Here is a 19,556-nt window from a genome sequence, read left to right on the forward strand (position 1 = left end):
ATAATATTTTATTGATGACAGAAATGAAGTGGCAACAGCTTTGCAAATGGAAAACAACCCCCAAGAGACCCATTACTCTTTACCACTGGTCAAAAAAACATTTTTAGGAGTAGGTAGTTCTCCATAGGACCACTGCATACTCTTAAAAAATCTTTTTAAAAAGATTTCATATTTTAAAGAAAAAAATTGCTTTATTTAAATACAATCACAGACTTGGTGGTCTGCTGACCCCAGCAAGCAAGTATCCTGGTGATGGCAGCGAATAGTGGTGTGTCACATTTTGTGACCTATCTCATTAATTCATTATTCATGTGGTAGGTCAAATTGTGACCCGCTGCGATTTGGTATTTTGGGAACCAGCCTATTAGTACATAGGTAGGTTTGCAAAATACCATAGAATTCTCAAAAAGTCAGCAAACTAATTGCAACAAACATTTTGCAAGCCCTATTTTAGTACCTCTGGCTCTGTATTCTGTGTCAAATAAAGAGACCCTCATACTGTTGATATTTCAACAGTAAATATGACTTTTTACCATTGGCCTGGGGACCTGTCTGGGTATGGTTCAGGAAAGTGATCTGATTTCCACTTCTGCAGCCAGATATACTAAGAAACGGTACTGTCAGGCACTGCCCCAGCAATGGTGTACAATCATACTCCTAGGGCAACAAGCACACTTTTGGACCACACTGGAAAGGGGTCTGAGTAATGCTTAGCATAGGTTTTGTGCTGGATGGGGGACCTTTCCAGTACAAAATACTATGCTTATGCAAACTTTATAACTTTTCTCACTTTAGATGTTTGCTGTACAGTGCAGCATACATGCAAAGTCAGAAACGGTTGGAGAAATAAAACTTCACTCCTTCTTAATGCCTGCCTCAAACAGGCGTTATCTTTGGGCATACAGCCAGTCTACAGATGTTAACAATTGGGCTTTCTGTCAAAAACCATGGGTGGTTGCATGGGAACTCCCAGGCACCACCCAACGTGCACCCCCTTGACTCAAAGCAACACAAGCACTACTTTATACTTTAGGGCTACTTTCCAGCACAAATAACGTTTTGTGCTTGACAGTAAATTTCAAAGAACTTTTTGCACCAGTTTGTGTCACTTTTTTAATGCAAAACAGACACAAAATGTTAGTAAATCTGTAGCCTGGTGGTGGAAGCATCCTGCAACGCTATTGTTCCCCTTTGAACTCTCCCTCTGTTTCAGATGGAAAACCATTGGTTTTCATTCTTCTATTCCCCTTTCAGCTCTCTTTCTACTTGGAGCGCCCATTCACTTGCACAATAGAACGGTGTAACAATTTGAGGCACTCGAGGCAAAATAGAATTTTGTTGCAGGAGGGCTCATTGTTCCATATTAAAAAGGCAATTTTTCAGGCCTTATGGAAGTGACAGCCCTGCTTGCAGAGAACTGGGGTCGGAACACAATTAGTGGAGCACAGCATTTTTTGGGGGAGGCTCTTCATTATGTTCCTGAGCTGTTGTGTGGATGGTGTTCAACAGCACGTTATTCTTTAAGATGGCAGTAGCCTGTACAGGGTAATTCTTTCCTGCAGAAGTCACTGTAAAATGAGGCTTTTGAGGGGTGTGGTAAGGTATTTTTGGAGACCCAAAGTCAAAGGCACTGAAACTTAATTAGTGTCATATCCTTCTGCGTGGATCTCTGGAAAGTTTTAAAAGTGGTTTTATGCAGATGTTTTTTTCCACTTTGACACAATTTTAGGGGCTTATTTATTAACCCTTTGTGCCACCGTTGTGTCACATCTTGTGATGGTGCGGCAGCGTAAAAAGGTGCCACATTGCGCCATATTTACGAAGTGACACATCTAAGCAGATGTGTCACTTTGTAAAGCCCTGAACAACATTACACTTGCATCAGGTATAATGTGTGCATTGTGGGCGTTCCCCCGCAAAAAAGGGTTGTAGAAGTGGCGCAGTGAAATCTATGAGATTTCACTATGCCACTTTTAGGACGCCACTGCATCAAAATCTCATGCTTGCCTCACAGCAGACTGATGCAGGAGCCTTCAACATGGGAATTACCTATGTGTAAAGACCCATTGCTGGAGTAGCATCATTTTTGCGACTGAAAAAAGACGAGAGCTAGCAATACTATACTGACATTCTTAAACCAAGCTGTGGGGGTGCCCTTCGATTAGATTACTAGTGCTGAAATAGAGCTGGCTGTTAATCATCGTGTTTTATCGCATGATATAAAGGCGCAAAGTGAGGCAGTCGTTGCTTCTGTCAACATTACCACTAGATCATCTCTTCCACCTGCTTTTTCTATCCAAGCTCCTTTGACCAGCTCTCTCTGCACCCATGCTGTACAGCCTACTGTTAGTGATGCTCTACTGAAATGCACTGATAACTTTCGTAACACGGGCACTCAAAGTAAAACATCTTACTCATCACAGTCTCTTCCAGCAAAGTCAATCAGGAAGACCACAACCGGCCTTAAGAAGATTTCAGTTATATCTGCTCCCAATATAGTTACAGCTCCTGGGCAGGACATAACAGAGGGCACACTTGTGTCATTCTTGAAAAATCTTCAAACTAAGATGATCGAGGCTCTAAATGATTTTGGCTCTCAGATAACTGTAATAGAGAAAACAGTAGGTTGTTTAAAAGGGTCTGTGGACAATTTACATCTAAGCATTAGCTGCCAGCCCAGAGACCCGTTAGAACCATGCCAAATACAGGTCTTAGAATTCCTCTGAGTGAAGTTGCTGGTAACTTAGGAGTAGGAGCATTACCCCTGTCCTAGGCACAGGTTCCATCTGGAGCCTCATTATCCTCACTTTTGAGCATCTGTAATCATCCTCAATTTGCTCCCTCTCGCGTATCCGGGGATAATCTCGGTCGGCCAACTTTAGTCACTGGCCAAGTGCGTGCTAAAAGGAATCGTTCTAATATAGGGTCGGCTGCTCCTAGTACATCTCAAAATCTTCATTTGGTGGATCAACCCTCTGATATTACCATCCAACTACCTCCGGCGGTCACTCCTTATATGCTTGCATAAGTGGAAGTACTTCCTTTGAAGAAGGATGCACAGGAAAACTACCCTCAGCTTGAGAATAAAGTAGTACACTGGCTGGCAAGAATGGTGAATACTTACCATCCTCCTACTCAGATTTTGGTAGTAGAAATTTTAATGGTTCAGAGGGTTGGCTGGATAGGCCAGTCCCACAAAACATCAGCAGGTGACTGTATAATAGTGAACTTTAATAATCCTGCACAAGCTAGTTCAATTCTTCGAGCATTGGGGAAAAAAGGTGCATCAATGGGTCGCAACTCTGTTGTCCCTTTGTAAATGTAAATGTAAATGTAGTATACTTGTAAAGCGCACAGCTGCCCCAGCAACGGGGCGTCCTGGCGCTGTATAACTCTGGGGAACCCGTCCTGGCTTTCCCTGTGGGATGGTCCCTTGCTGGGAGTCCCCAAGGTGGAGCCAGGCATCCCCGGAATTGGTGGGGCCGTTGTGGAGATTAGGCAAGCTAATGCCCAGAGTTGCCGAGTGGAACCCCTGATTAGAGTAAGCACCGAAGCGAGAATTATCGAGTCCGCTGACCAAGGTCCACGACCCTGCTGCGTCGGGAATTGAACCCTGGTCCCAGGCTGACTTCTGCTCTCAGGCCTGCCGCCTCTAACCAGTGAGCCACACTACTCCACTATGGGCTGTTTCTTCCCGCCACACGTGACACCCCCCATTCCCTTCACCCCACCTGCCAGCCATGCCGGCCACGACTGAGAGAGAGTGAAACGATAGATCTGCCAGTGCGCTCGTGAAACACCTCACAGCTCCTGCACTAGGCTGCCTGTCACTACCCTGCCTTATCAAGTCACGTGACTGGTAATGCTATTATTGTGAAGGAGCCGGGTTCCCTCTCTCAATTGTACTCCGGAACCCTCAGTGGATGAACCTTTGGTGTCTGCTTTAAAAGTGTAGAGGGGAAAAATAACTAATTCAGTTGGAATCAACAGCACAAAGAATCAGGACTCCAAAGAATCACAGACTCCAAGTTGTAGAGGTTAAGGAGTTTATTACGAAGCCAAAAACAACTGGACATTCAAGCACTTCAAGACAAGGTTGTAAAAACACATTGGAACTAATGTAAAGCCTAACTTACGACCGAAAGTTAGCTTCTGGAACATGAAAAGGATGACAAATTCCAAGACCAGAACGCGGGCAATAAGTGCCCCCACGTCTAGATCGGTCTTCATTGGAGGTTCATAGTAAAAAGCATTAGTCTGTCCCTACTCTACCACTCACGTGACATCCCTACTTAGCATTCCTGAGGCAAGTCAGGAAAAGGCTTTCTGCGAGTGAAGACTTCCTAAGAAGTGCACTCACTTTGTATGGGTCAAGTAGCCCAAGGCTACAGATCTTGTTCTAAGATGCTCCTTTTCTCCTTATCGATCTCCTCTCCTCTCTCAACCCCCAAGGCAATGTCCCTAATTCAAACACCGAAATCTCTGATCACGCCCCCTACTGGTCTACTGATCACCTCATCCAGTTGCTCGCTCCTCATAGATGATTTTCCAGTTAGTTTCGATACTCCCAGCTCCTGGTACGATGACCTTGATTTCCATGCCTTCTCCAGTAAATAAAACACAGTCCCATGTTATCAGTGCTTTCTTGGGTAATTGTATTCTTTCCTCCCTTAAGCCTAGCTCCTAAAACAAAAGAGTCATTCTAACTAACACAGACAGATTTTTCCACCTGTAACAGAAACGTGAGAAAGGAACAAATCTAACACCCACATGGAATTCAAACATCCTCTATGACTAAAGAGCACCAGGGAAAATACAATTCAGGCCAACAGAAATCGGCCAACATAAGAAAATAATACATAGGCCTCATGAGCAGGGCCAGACTGGGAACCAAAACCGGCCCTGGCAAAATGCTCGGCTGGCTCAAGGGGGTGGGGGTGCAGCTGAGCTGTTTTCCAGATGATTTTGTTACAGGGGCCGATATTGCAGCTATGCTCCAAAAACGGCCCTGTGACAAAAACGGCCCCCCAGGGCCAAAAATCGGCCCCCACCCTTGTGGCCCACAGGGAAATGCCCGGTGCCTGTTACGGCCAGTCCGGCCCTGCTCATAAGTTTACATATAAATGCTCTCTTACATTTAGCATTTCTAAATCAACAGGTTACATGGGCACATCAGATGTGTGAATAAATGCAAACAGTTAGCACAAATCTACAGGTTAATGTTTTCAGCTAGACATGCATGTACTGCATTATTAATTTCTTCACATTTATATGAAAAATGTCTCTAACACATCACGTTTCATTTAATTACAGTACACATTCTACTTTCACAGGATAACACAACAAAGGATTAAATGTAGGTGCGAACTACCCATGATTATATAATACACCCCTACAAATGAAAGAGCACCATTGCGCTCTATCGATCGACTTGTTTGTTGTTATTGTTTTCCACCTTTCACAGAACTCCCTCACACAGACATAGCCCCCATGCTTTCCTGCACGTTGGTAAATTACAATTTCTTTCAGACAGAAACGAGAAGACGAGACCCCGGAGGACTTCTTCTACTTCATCGACTTTCAACGGCACAATGCAGAGATAGCCGCCTTCCACCTCGACAGGTATGCAATCAAATCTGCACCTGTCTTTTGTGCGTTCACTGCTGGGACTCTGGTTTCTCATAATCTGTGTGTGAAAAACGTAAATGTGATCTATTTACAGAGAAAGAGGTTAATAAGTATTCAAAATTTGGGGAAAATATGAGAACTGAGGCTGAGAGAGAGCGATAACTTGATTTGCGCAAGATCACAACAACAGAGAAGCTTTGCACAAAATCCATTAGTAGTTCAACAGCTGTTGTAAACAGACAACTGAGTTGTAATTTCTTTAAAATAATTTGTGTGCTGATTACAAAAATTGCAATACGGTCATTTATAATGTAGGGCCTTTTTAGGGGCTTAAAATGTGTTATCCTTGTAGCCAGGGCTTTAAGTGGGGGGGTCTCTGAAAGGGGCGTGGCTGATGAACTTAAGGGTGTGGCTTAAAAGTACTTAAGCTAAAAATCTGTGCTTAGTTAGCATAGTGTGCCGCCCGACTGGTATTTTGCTTCTTCAGTCATTGCATCCAGATTCTAAAATGATGAGAGCGCTAAAGAACCACAGCCAATGTCTTTGAAGTTACATCAAAGGCAATGCAGAGTTAAGTTTTTTTCCACTGAGGGTGAGTGGAGAGGGTCAGAGAAGCACATGGTGCTTTAAAGTAACACAAAGAGCTTGACGAAGGAAAGCATGGAAGGGAGGCCACTGCAAAAACATGCAATATACTCTTGGCAAATCAGGTAAACGTAGGTAATGTAATTGGCACGCGTGTAAAGCGCTCCGATACCATTAGGTCGGGTTGAGATTGCACCATATAAATTAGTGCGAAAATAAATGTTGCTATAAACATGTTAATCTTGAATACCTGAAAGCAAGGAAGGGGGGAAGCAAACTGGGGTTGCTGGGGTCCCATGGAGGTCAGGGTGTCCTGCACTTTCTGATAGCTGTGGAGGCAGCAGCCCAGCTCCAATCCCTATGTGTTGAGTGCAGAGCAGTTGCAGCAGCAGGTAGATCTTTGAGTTGCAACTTGTTGTCCCACTCGCAACAATGCACATAGCACCCGTGCCCAGGCTCCAGCAGCAGGAAGCCACTGGCCCGGTAAAAAAAAACCAGAAGGCAAACAGTAAAGTGGAGTGCTGAGAAGCATATGGTGCTTCAAAGTAACACAGAGAGCGTGATTAAGGGAACACGTTATCTCCCTCCCCAAAAAGGAATGTGAATTTAGGCAATGTAATCTGTGCTCATGTAAATGCTACGATACCTTCAACAGTCAAAACGCAACACAAATTCTGTCCAATTTAGCAGTACTCAGCTGTGCTCCTTAAATTTAAATTTCAAGTGGCGCATTTTATAAATGAATAAAGGTGCACAGAAAATGTTGAACAATTAAGAACAGATGCTTCCGAAGCCGTAAGCGGAGGTGTAGGGGGTAAGGCACAGAGAGATTACGAGAACTGGCTCTGGAAGCAGCGCAGTGCACCCATAAGTGGCGAGGAAATGGTGTAAAGAACAAGCAGCAGCTGTTTTGAAGCACACTCGTGCTTGTGCTGGCCTCCGCCTTGCGGGAGTGAGCAGTGGCGGTGCGAGAGTCATATGTTTTCAATTAGCACGTGTGCCACTGCTCGCTCCCACAGGTGGATGTCAGCACAAGCACGAGTGTGCTTCAAAAGGAGCAGACCGATGGCTAAAGGCCCTCCTAAAGGAGCGCATGCGCGCTGCCTAGGCGAGACCTAAAAAAAGGGGTTATTATTTCTACAAAGCGTATGTGCCCTCTTGGTGTTGAAGTTATTTCCTCCCATGATTATTCCCCTTTATGTCCAGCATTCTTAATATTTTTGCAACTAGAGCGAGCACAGCTTCAGTTCCCAAGGCACTTTCCCTGCGATTTTATATTCTTCCTAGAATCGTCCACTTTCCTATCATTAGGTGTCACAATCCTTTCCCATATGTAGTTAAAGCATTGCTAGAAAACTAAATCCAGGACCACCTCTCTGCAGCCTTTGGTACACTGGTGGACACATTTAAGTGCACTCACTATCCTCTCTGTATCTTGCCAATGGATCTAGACACCTGTTGCCGGCTTTACTAACTGTTCATGCAATACAGCAGAACAATCCAATCTGCGGTGCTGTGTAGTGCATGGATGAAAACACAGAGCAGTCATGTCTGGTGAGATTGCCTGTTGCTGCTGTCATCATCTGTGCTGGCCCACAAACAGTGCCTTGTGCGACACCCAGCCTCACACCCCAGTGCAGAGATGAGAATGCGCTGTCTAATGTTGGATTTGTACTGGAGCATACTATTCGGATACAAATTCCAATGCCTAGAGAAACTCAAAAGGATCCGACATGTGGATGTGTGCTGTGCACTGCAGCATACATGCAATGTGTTTTTCTTTTTTTAGAAGTAAACACGTTTCTCCTTGAGTCCGGCTTCAACGAGGTGTTAGTTTCTGATGCAAAGTCCATTCTGGGTAGCAGATTGGGCATTGCCTCAAATCCTATTGGTCTATGCACTGATATCCCCCGTCGATGCCCCAGCAACGTCCCCTCCTCCCAGACCCAAAGTAATGCAAAGCAGTGCAAAGGGTTTTTTGCACTGAGAATATGTCACTATTCTATTGTAAAACACTTTTTGCTCTGTATGGCAAATACCCTTACAAGACTTTGCATTGCTTTGTGTCATCTCTAGCTATTGTGTTGAATACCTCTTGACTGATGGGGGATTTTGTCCCACACAGGTCTCCCTGTTGTAGCATACTTATCAGTTGCCAAAGTTAGCAGGGTGGTCTCCTGTGTGATAACCTAGGAGAGGGGCTACGAACTCGTAGTTCGGTTGGGTTGCAGCCCAAGGTGTGGAGTGGTAGGCGTTAAAGGGTCCTAATCTAAGTTTTGTAAAAGGAGATATTGTTGGTTGCACTCGCACTTTCTGAGCAGACTGCCATTTTGGCAGCATTGCCTACAAAGTTATGTGTTCTTTCCGAAGGCCATATAGAGATGGGACTCTACTAGCCTTTCACAGGACCTTGATGTATATAATACACAGATGTTTATAGAGACCTTCAGCAGGTATGGTACAGCTAAACCAGCTGCAATGATCTGCTCGTTTATGATACTGCCTAGCCCACAGACATGTCATTCCCTAACTTTAACTAGCCTGTAACTATATTAGTCTGTAATACATATAAGGGATGTGGTTTAAGTCAATTAAAGCCTTGCAATGACTCGTGGCGCTTTCACCAGGCACATCCATTTGGTTTATATGTCTTAGGTCCAGTGCTTCATCTATGTAAAAAAAACACAAGTGCCAGGGCGCAAGATATTTCTTAGGAGGCCACTGCTGCTTGTGCCACCTGTCAACTCTACCAAATCCCAGTACCAATGACACCTACTTATTATTACAGTCCTTTAAATGTTACAGTTTTGGTCTGTACTAGGTGATCCAAAGTTGCAAGAATGGTCTCTGCACCCTGGCATTTTTTAATCGTACATTGAATTGGTAAACACTTTGCTCATGTGAGTGCTTAAAAAAAAATAGACTTATAGTGCCACCATGTGGTAGACTGCCATAAATATGTGCCGATGTTGGTATATAAGTGCTGGTGCCAAGCACCGACAAACACTGGAACAAATTAGGCACGGCTTAGGTCTCTAGATAGGTTCCAGCAAGGTCCTGTCCTACTAACCTAAACGTTACCAATACTGTTTGTTCCTCTTCATAGGATTTTGGACTTTCGGCGGGTCCCCCCAGTCGCTGGAAGGTTCATCAATATCTCCAGTGAGGTCCTGGAGGTTGCCCGGAACGAAGTCTTACAGAGCGTATTCTTCATCTCACCAGGTAATGTGCAAGTACCAATCTAGGTAAATAGATACAGGTTTCTGACTGAAAGAAATAGACGCACTCTCTCTCCCCCCAAATACATACTGTTATAATTACAAGCAAGATTTGAGCACCTGAGAGGGGGACAAAGCATACTGTGAATGCTGTGAATCTGGTTTAAAAAAGCAAAACAACAAATTGGGTCGAATAGTGTTTTTTAAAGCACGATGTCCAAAGACATTTGCTATAATGCCCAATTAATTTTTGAAGTACTTACACAGTGTGCCAAGTCTATTAAGTCTGATGCTCCCCACGAGCTGCCCACATATTGTTTCAAAATGTGCAGTGTGTACCTCCAATATTTCACTGATTACCCCGACTGTGCCAGGACCAGATTCAGTCATTGCTATTCCATATGAAATGTGTGCCCCCAAATGTAATGAGTGCCGTGTTCCCAATGTCAAGAATTACAGTAGCTCAGTGACAGAAGTTTGTAATTGATGTCATCCTATAGTCATTGGTGACGCATATGTCAAAAATGCTTTGCTCCCTAAGGTCAACATTTACATTCAGTATGGCAGCTCCAGCATTTAGCCAGTGAATCTCATACTGCAAAACAAACCTCCAATGGACTAGTATTTTCACATGGATGCCCCTTATGCCAAGAATTACATCTAATATGCCCTTGTCAGCTTTTGCAATGGTTTTCCCTTTACACCATAAGTATGTCTAATATGCCAGTGCCTTCATTTTTCATAGTTGCCCATATCCCAATAATCACCTCTAGTATTTTGCTCCACGTTCCTCTTATGACAAGAATTACCTCCAATGTGAGAGCACTAGCATCTTACCATTATTACCTTCTATGTCAAGAACCGCCTCTAGTTTCCTCACTCCAGCAATTTGCCATTGGTACCCCATATGCTACCAATTACTTCCAAGATGCCGGGCCAGATGCAGACTTGAAAGCTTAACACACTCTCATGCATGCTCACTTACATCGATTCACTCACACTCATTCTCAATCTCACTCAATGTCACTGTTTCTCTCACTCAGCCTCACAGTCTCCCTCTCACTGTGAATCACTTATTTCCACTCAATCTGTCACTCACTCTTACTTTCACTTACAAATATTTAGAAACACACAAACACGTGATCACACATACACATGCTTACACACATTGTCTCATTTACAGGCTCACACACAAGATGTAGCAGATTTGTTCTCACTTACCTCACTTCTGCTGCCTGCATCAGTGTGCTTAAACTCCTCAGCTGCTAATTAGTGCCTAATTTGAAAAGGCGCTTTCCGGTGCTCAGCACCGGCACCTAATACGCACCGGTGCCTATAGCACCAGTTAAGGACACACTAATTTGGAAGGCAGGTGATTTCCCACAGAATCACAGGATGTTGAGCCACACCGAGATTGGAACCTGGTTCCCCAGCTCCGAAATCAGCAGCTGTGACCATTAGGTCAAGTTTTCTCCAGAATAATAAGTGTCTGGGCTCTAGTCAGGAGGCAGTTTGCCCCAGCACATTTCTCCTGCTAGCGCTGCCTCCTGAGGAGAGCCCCAGCACTTTTTATTGTACAGATTAACCACTGCAACTGATACATGTACCCTCGGCCAGACTGCAGCGCCTTCCTGCCTCAGGCACTGAAGCAGGAACCTGAGAGCTGACACCAACGCTGTGAATACAGTATTCACTGCACAGACTTCAGTTTTCAGCTTCTTGCTTTTCCACCGCATCTCGTCACATGGTAGTGTGGGGTCAGTGAGGCTCCCCACCCCGTCCCCACCCTCTGATGGGATGCAAGATTGTGTGAGGTGATAGCAGTGCTTTCGGTCCCGTTTCCCAAAGCACTGTGGTCAGAGCTATTAAATGTCCCTGCGCCGAATACCAAGGCTGCGTAGTCTTGAATCCACCTCATGCCTTTTTAATCCACTGCCAGACTCTCCCTGCCCCTTTATCTCACTCTTGCAGGCTTCTGCGTTCTCCCTGGCTCACAGGTTTTCCGTCTTCTTCTCTTTTCCAGTTTATTTGTTTTCCCCTCTCTTGTCTTATAAGGAAAAAAGTGCCTGTGGAACCCACCGGCTCAAATTAAGGACTTGGTGACAGTCGGATAGCCCTGGACATAGTAGGGCTTAAGTGTAAAGGGCAAGGGGGTCTCTGAAAGGATGATGCTCCAACTCATCACAAATTAAGAGGCCCTGAGCTGTGGCAGGCTCCTAAAGTCAGGGCTGGGCGTTCACCAGCCATTGCCAATCTGTTTTATACCTGGCATAAGTAATTCCACTTGCTTGTACCGGCCATCAGAGAGATACACACCCTGTCTCAGACTGCTGCTTGACCCTCCGACCAAGGGTCTGCATTTTTTAATAAGTAAATAATGAATAACAGGCTAATATTCACTATTAGTACCATAAAATAGGAGTAGAAAATAAGCAGGATGGAGAACAAATGCCCATAAAGACCAGCTGTCACTGTCCTAGGCTCTGCCCTGAATTATGAATGCAGGCCGCATCACTTTATATTGGACGCGAGCTGTCAGTTTGCCCAGGGCGTTGGAAGACATTGCTTCATTCCTCAAAAACCTAAAGCCTTCCGAAATGGTGTCACCCACGATCGACAACCTTGACCCTTCAAAGTAAAAAGATGGTCTTTAAGAGTTATATATAACACTTTCTAAAATAAATGCCTTTACTATGCAATTTTGTGGTAAAGGCATGACTGATAAAGGGATGTGTGGCAAAGATCACACCCCAACTCCCCCCCGAGCCCTAAAAACTACCCAACACCCCCAAGCCCTAAACACTACCTGACCTCTCTTGAGCCCTAACCTCTACCCCGCCCAAGTCCTAAAAACTACCCCGACTGCCCCCAAGCCCTAAACACTACTCTGACTGCTTGAGCCTTAAACACTGCCCTGATGCCCCCCTGAGCCCTAGAAACTACCCTGACCCCCCCAGATCCTAAACACTACCCTGGCATCCCCCCCTCGAGCCCTAAACACTACCTGGCCCCCCTGAGCCCTAAAAACTACCTGACCCCCTAAGCTCATAGAAACTACCCCACACTATGCCGAGCTTTAAACACTACGCTGAACCTCCAGCCCTAAACAGTACCTGAGCCCCTGAGCCCTAAACGCTACCCGACCTTCCGAACCTACTACCCGACCCCCTTAGCCTTAAACACTACCCTGACCCCGATCCCTAAACACTACCCTGACGCCCCCTGCCTTAAACACTACCCTGAACCCCTCAGCCTTAAACACTACCCTGACGCCCCCTGCCTTAAACACTACCCTGAACCCCCCAGCCTTAAACACTACCCTGACCCCCTGAGCCGTAAAAACTACCCAGACTCCCCTGGCCCTTAAACATTACCCCTCCCCCAAAACCCTAAAAACGACCCGACCCCCTGATCCCTAAAAACTACCCCAACCCCGCAAGCCCTAAAAACTACCTCCCAACCCTTAAAAACTATCCCCCACAAAATCAGGTTCCAGCCCCACTTATCTCACCGCGTCCTCTCCAGATCCTTCCTGTTCCTGTACCCGCCCTTCCATGCATCTAGACCACATACTGCCTTAACCATGCATATGCGTGGTTAAGGCATTTGTGTGGTTAAGGCATATGCCTGGTTAAGGCATGCGTTGTTAAGCTTGCAGGGAAACGGCACGCGTGGCTTTGCCCGTGTTGTAAAGTCAGTTTCCCGTTTAATCTATCTCAATGATTGGGTGAGTCAGGCTGAGAACAGCCACACAAATCACTGTAAAGAGTACTTATACAAGGGGGTGAGGGATGCTGCACTCACTCCAGTTTTACTTTAAACCTGACCAGATAGATATTCATTGGGAAACTATAATTGGTATTTCATAAATACGGTTTTTTCAAAGTCTAAAGTATGCCTGTAGTACAAGAGGTTGTATAAAGAAAAGAAACAGTGTCTGAAGTGAGGGGATGCATTTCACCAGACATCGTCATCAGCTGTTAGTGGTAGATTTGTCATAGCTGTTTTCAAGTTTCTGCGCAGGTGGGCCGCTATGAGTAGCAACTCGGTGACATGCTCTGTATCTGATGCAAGCAGTAAGCCACACAGTGTAAAATATTGTTCACTGTGCTTATCTTTCACAGCAAACAACACCTGTTTCTTCGCAAAATGTCCCTACATGTGCAAAACAGAGTATGCGGTCTGCGGCAGCCCCCACTTGTTGGAGGGGTCACTCTCGGCGTTCCTGCCATCACTCAGCCTTGCCCCGAGACTCTCTGTTCCCAACCCATGGATCCGGTCCTACACATTTTCCGGAAAAGAAGAGTGAGTAGGAGATGGGGTGTCTACTGTTGACCAGGAGGATGCTCAGGTGTTCTCACCAGTGGTAAAAATGTGCCTATATTGTTAAGAAGTGAACTAGGATGCTAATCAGAGGGCTATTTGTCTCAGAACTCTCCGCACTCACAAACCATCCAGAGGTCACCTGGCATGCACCTCTAGTTTGGTTGCATCTATATATAGCTCTTAAGCTTCCGCAGTACATTTGCAGACCAGAGCATCATGCTCCGTGGGTGTGCTTAGATAGAAGATTGTAAATTTATGGTGTGATCCAAGCGAGAAGTGTTTCAAAGTGCTGTTTTTGGAATGAGGTTTCATCAAGGTGTTTATTCTGGTATTATTAGGTTGATTTACAATTAACCTCTCAATCCTTGATGCAGTCCTCTATCCATGGAGTGCATTGAACTTCAGACACTACTACTACTACTAGCTTTGGGGGTTTAACCTGCAGAGGCAGCTTCTGGAGGCCCTTCTCCCTTCATCCCTCTTTCAAGAGTGAAGCAGAAGAAAAAAGTCTCTGTGCTCAATCACACACACTCACTTAATATGTCAGGACACTGCCAGGCAGCCCCATGACAGATTAAAAACAAGCATTTGCAATGCAAATTGGTCTCACATTTGTGAGAGTTAGAGGTATTGGGTAGTGCTCACTGCACTAGAGATAGCCATGGAAAAGTCAAAGGAACACAAATGTCCTCTGTCACATAGATATACCACAGACTTTCAGTGCACGCCAACCCCGTTTTACCCCATCAGAGCACCCTGAAACTTTTCAGGAAGGAGATGAGGTGGAAAAACATTTTTTGGGGGAAAGTTTTGTGAAGACTCATCAAGCGGAGCCAAACTAATAAGCAAACAACAGATGCTTTTCCTATGTAAACGTGGTCCTCACTGAGTAATATATGCATAGTTATTTAGGGAAACTGTGCTAATGTGTGTTATTGTAGCTTAAATGTAACACTGTGTGTGAGTGCTGATCCAAGAGCACGCACTTAAATATTTTAAAATTATATTGCTGATTTTACTAGCACACTTAGAAATCTTTTTAAAATTGTATTTTTTTATTGTTTGTTCCTACCTGCACTACTTGCCCTCGTGACCCCGTTCCGCCCCGGCTTTCGTGCCGTTTGTGCGGAGGGTCAGCTCGAGGAGCGGCACTTCTTGCCTCGTGGCACCACTTCCGCCCTGCACGAACCTTTGCAGGTTAGCGTTCTAGTACTCCCTCTCCCCTCTATATAATGTCAATATGGAGGCAGCGCAGCGGACGAGCGCAGCGGGAGCGCCGACTTCGCGCCGAAGTCGCGCACAAGTCAAGCCCGTCTGCGCCCGTCCGCGGCCGACCAGGCCCAGGGCCCTGTCATAATGCCCATTTTTATTCCTACTCCTCTTCTGACCTCTTGAGCCTTAATATATCAGGACCCATCCCCACTCATGCTGTTAAGGCGGCCCTGACATGTGGCATTCTTATTCCGTCCGCCTTCTCAGCGTTGGCCTCTTTGCACGATCTAACCCCTTCTGTCCCACAAATTTCCACTTCCTTGTCAATTTTTTATCTTAACACGCGCTCCCTCATTCGCCATCAGCTTGAGGTGTTTCAACTATTGATCGATAGCTCTATCGACATTCTTCTTTTAACAGAGACTTGGATTACTGAAGACTCCGCCCCTGACATTCTCGCCGCTATCCCTTCCGGATACTACATCATGCATAGCAACCGGCCTGCAGGGAGGTCTGGGGGCGGTGTGGCGGCCATTATCCGCTCTGAACATGTCTTTTCAGAAATTTCAGTAAATTCCATCCTCAAAACTGAACTATTGGCACTAAAATTTTCATCCCCCAAATCTTCCTTCGTTTGTGTCCTTGTTTATCGACCCCCGGACCCTATGCCCTTCTTCCCTCAGCTCTTTAGTGACGCAATTGCTCACTTAGCAATCAACCACGCCAATATTGTGGTAATTGGTGATTTTAATTACTGGCCAGCCGATGTCCATGAAAATCATCTGTTTGCGGAATTCACAGACGTGCTTACAGGCATGAATCTTACCCAACACATCCACGTCCCTACCCACCTGAAAGGTCATACTCTTGACCAAGTTTGGACTTCTAATATTGACATATCACCTCCCTTGGTTTTCCCTTGCTCCTGGTCTGATCACCACTTCATTTCTTTTCACTTACATTTGCACATTCCCGGGCCCCCTCCCCGCTCCTCCAATTTCATGGCTCGCAACTGGAAAAGGGCCAACTTGCCGGACTTCCTGGATTCACTGATTGCTACCACACCCCTGCCGTCGACCTCACTAGAGCTTCAAGCTGAGTCTCTTGATGTTTGGCTGCAACAGGCAAGCGATGAAGTTGCTCCCCTAAAGAAAATTAAAACCAAGCGTCCTCATGACGCTCAACGTTGGTTCACGGACCAACTCAAAGCTGAAAAACTCGCACTGCGACAATCGGAACGCCGTTGGCGTAGCCACTACGACCCTTTACTCAAACTAGCCTACATCGAGGCTCTGAAATCCTACAAACGTTTAATCCTGGAGGCCAAGACGGCATACTTTTCCCAAAAAATTCTGAACTCTACTAATAAAACCAAGGATATTTTCTCTATCGTAAATGAGCTCTCCATGCCAGACAGAGTCACCCTTCAACCACAGCCGACTCAATTCCTCTGCGACTCACTTAATTCTTATTTTACAGATAAAATAATCACAATAAAAAATAATATTCCATCTCCGTCGTCCTCCACTCCTCCATTCCTCCCCTCCACAAATACTAATATTCTTACAGAGTTCCCTCCGATATCCTTAGAAGAGTTCACCAGCCTTCTTCATAAAGTCAGTTCAGGTTCCCCCAATGACTGCTGCCCCCCGCAGGTCCTAAAAGAAGCTTTTCTTGCCTGTCCAGGACCCCCTTTGGCACTACTCAACAACTCCCTTGCCATCGGGAAGGTCCCTTCTTCTTTTAAGCAAGCGGCAGTCTTACCGATATTAAAGAAATCTACCGCAGACCCCTCTATACTCAGCAACTATAGACCTATCTCTCTCCTCCCTTATTTAGGAAAGATCCTGGAGACCTTTGTCACCCGTCACTTGAGCTCCTTCATAGAGCAATCCTCCTTCTTGGACCCCCAACAAGCAGGATTTAGACCCCTCCACTCCACCGAGGCGGTCATTGTTGCTGTTATGGACACCCTCAGGAAAGGTGCGGATAATAACACCCCCCAAGCCCTTGTCCTATTGGACCTTTCGGCAGCTTTTGACACGGTCGATCACACTCTTTTGATCGACCGTGTCCACAATGCCGGTATTCAGGGAGTGGCCCTTGATTGGCTCAGATCATTTCTTTATCAACGATCTCAGTCCGTTCACTTATCCCCCTTCTCTGCCTCTTACACTCCCCTTCCTTGTGGAGTCCCTCAGGGCTCAGCACTTTCTCCCCTCCTTTTTAATTTGTACCTCCAACCCTTATTAGCTTCTCTTCGTCACTCCCCGGTCACTATATTTAATTACGCTGATGACCTTCAGTTAATTTTTTCCATAGATTCCCTCCCTTCCTCCCGCACTAACTTTCAGACCACCATGATGACCATCGCGGAGTGGATGCACTGCAGCCACCTAAAGCTGAACCCCGCAAAAACTGAGCTCGTCCTGGTAGGAGGCCCCAACCATCCCTGGAACTCCACGTTCTGGCCATCTTCCTTGGGGCTAGCACCCTCTCCTGTCAGCTCCGTCAAAAGCCTGGGGGTGATTATTTCTGAGGACCTGTCAATGCGGCCCCAGATCAACGCGGTCACTTCTGCCTGTTTTTTTCACCTCAGGCGGATCCGCAAGATCAGCAGGTATTTCAGTAAGGAAGCCTTGACCCAAGTGGTCATTGCGTTCATCACCTCCAGGCTTGATTACGCTAATATTCTCTATGCTGGGATTCCAGCTTGCCACCTGCAGCGGCTGCAGCTGGTGCAGAATCAGGCCGCCCGCCTGATTTTCCACCAGCCTAAGCACCAACATGTCACTCCCCTCCTTCGCAGCCTGCACTGGCTTCCGGTATCCAAACGCTGCACCTTTAAGTTGGCATGTACCACCTTTAAGGCTCTATCTGATGCAGCGCCTGCTTTCATCTCCGCGGCCCTGACTCGTCACATTCCCACGAGAGCTCTCCGCTCAGCCTCTTCAAACTTCCTTGTGGTGCCCAGATTTAAGAGGAAAAAACATGGTGGTCTGAGTTTTTCCTTTCTGGCTCCCTCCACCTGGAATTCTCTTCCTCTACCCCTTCGCCTCTGCTCAAAGCTTGACTGCTTTCGCCGACTTCTAAAAACTTGGGGGCAGATTTATGTTAACTGGCGCATCCCATGGGATGCGCCTGTTAATGTGCGCCACAGTGCGCCACAGCTCCGCCACCCATGGTGCGCCGCATTTACAATGCGGTGCAACATGGGGCAAAAACGGCACAGATGCGTGACGCATCTGTGCCGTAAAGGTGGCGCATTGCTGGAGTTGCGTCGCAAGCGCGACGCAGCTCCAGCAAGGCTCGGGGGTGCCCTATCTGACCAATGCTGCATCAAGACCTACGCCTGCTTCAAGCAGGCGCAGGCTTTTGATGCAGCATTGGCCTGAAAGTGACTGAGTGAAATCTTATAGATTTCACTCAGCCACTTTTGGGAGGCGTTCCTGTGCCGGAACGCCTCCCCCTGCGATGGAACGCCTCCTTCTGGCGCAGGGCTTTACAACGTGACGCATCTGGGAGATGCGTCACGTTGTAAATACCCCACACCATAGCGCATCTTTTGCGCCGCCACTGCGTCACAAAAGTGACGCAACGGCGGCGTAAAAGAGGCTCAAGGGGCTTGTAAATCTGTCCCTTGGCTCTTTCAAGCGGCCTTTGACTAACTCCCTGCTTCCGGTCCCCTCATTTGTCTATTCAGCGCCAAGAAACCTATGGTGATAGAGCGCGTTACAAATGCTTTTAATAATAATAATAATAATATACATACGCACATTCACAAATGTATTGCTTAAGTGCTAGGGTCAAATTCCAGATGAGTCATGCATCAGATGGTATAATCTAGAGGCAATTTAAAGTAAGGCAGGTTTCGAGCGGAATGGGTAGGCCCTTACTAATACAGTACAATTGTACCAACAAAATGAGGGTACTGCCAGGAACCAGGCAGAGGCTGCGGTTCAGGGGTCCTTGTTTGCTGCCCCATTTTACGTTTCGTCGTAGTCCCAGATACAAAGGTCTCTCCAGACGACTGCTAACATAGCTCCGTGGGTTTCTGCTTTCTGAGATGTGTTTGATACCTGGAGTTCGGAGGTTTAGATATTTTCATAGGACTTACTCAACATTTCATAATTTCAAAAGGGCTGTCTTAACATTTTCATCCATTTGATGAAATAAGCACTGTTGAGTAGCACATGTTTTTCATTACCTACTTTACAAGACCGCAAGTGCCCATTTGATCAGAACCAGATATACCGCGATTCGAGCCCTAGTGGCAGAGCAGAAACCACGCATGCCCACCTTGCCCTTAATTGCCTGGCAGTGCGCTTCTCGAATACTTTCCAGGTGACAATAACATATCGTCCGAGACAGCAAAGATGCAGAGCCCAACCTGTCCTTCGAATTAAGCCTAGTAAAAATACAACAAGTGAATGGGTCACTGTTCTGTTTTCTGCATGCTGCCCAATCACTGCAGCCTTCCCAAATCACACCTCTACAGTTGTGTTTTTTTGTGATTGTTATTTCAAGTCATCTCCTTATCAGTTGAAGTTTGAGGGTTTCTCGAACCTAAGTCAGCATCTTAGCAAA

General features: G+C 46.1%; 1 protein-coding gene across 1 annotated transcript in view; it reads left to right on the forward strand.

Moving 5' to 3' along the window:
- FAM20A (FAM20A golgi associated secretory pathway pseudokinase) overlaps window positions 1–19,556 on the forward strand; it is a 373,784-nt gene that overhangs the window by 277,314 nt on the left and 76,914 nt on the right. Inside the window, exons 5-7 of the mRNA XM_078654289.1 lie at window positions 5,530–5,622; window positions 9,320–9,435; window positions 13,556–13,736. Coding sequence (XP_078510415.1) covers window positions 5,530–5,622; window positions 9,320–9,435; window positions 13,556–13,736 — 390 coding nt within the window. The remainder of the gene's footprint in view (window positions 1–5,529; window positions 5,623–9,319; window positions 9,436–13,555; window positions 13,737–19,556) is intronic.

The sequence above is a fragment of the Lissotriton helveticus genome, chromosome 7 (assembly GCF_964261635.1).
Source record: "Lissotriton helveticus chromosome 7, aLisHel1.1, whole genome shotgun sequence".
NCBI classification, from domain to species: Eukaryota; Metazoa; Chordata; class Amphibia; order Caudata; family Salamandridae; genus Lissotriton; species Lissotriton helveticus.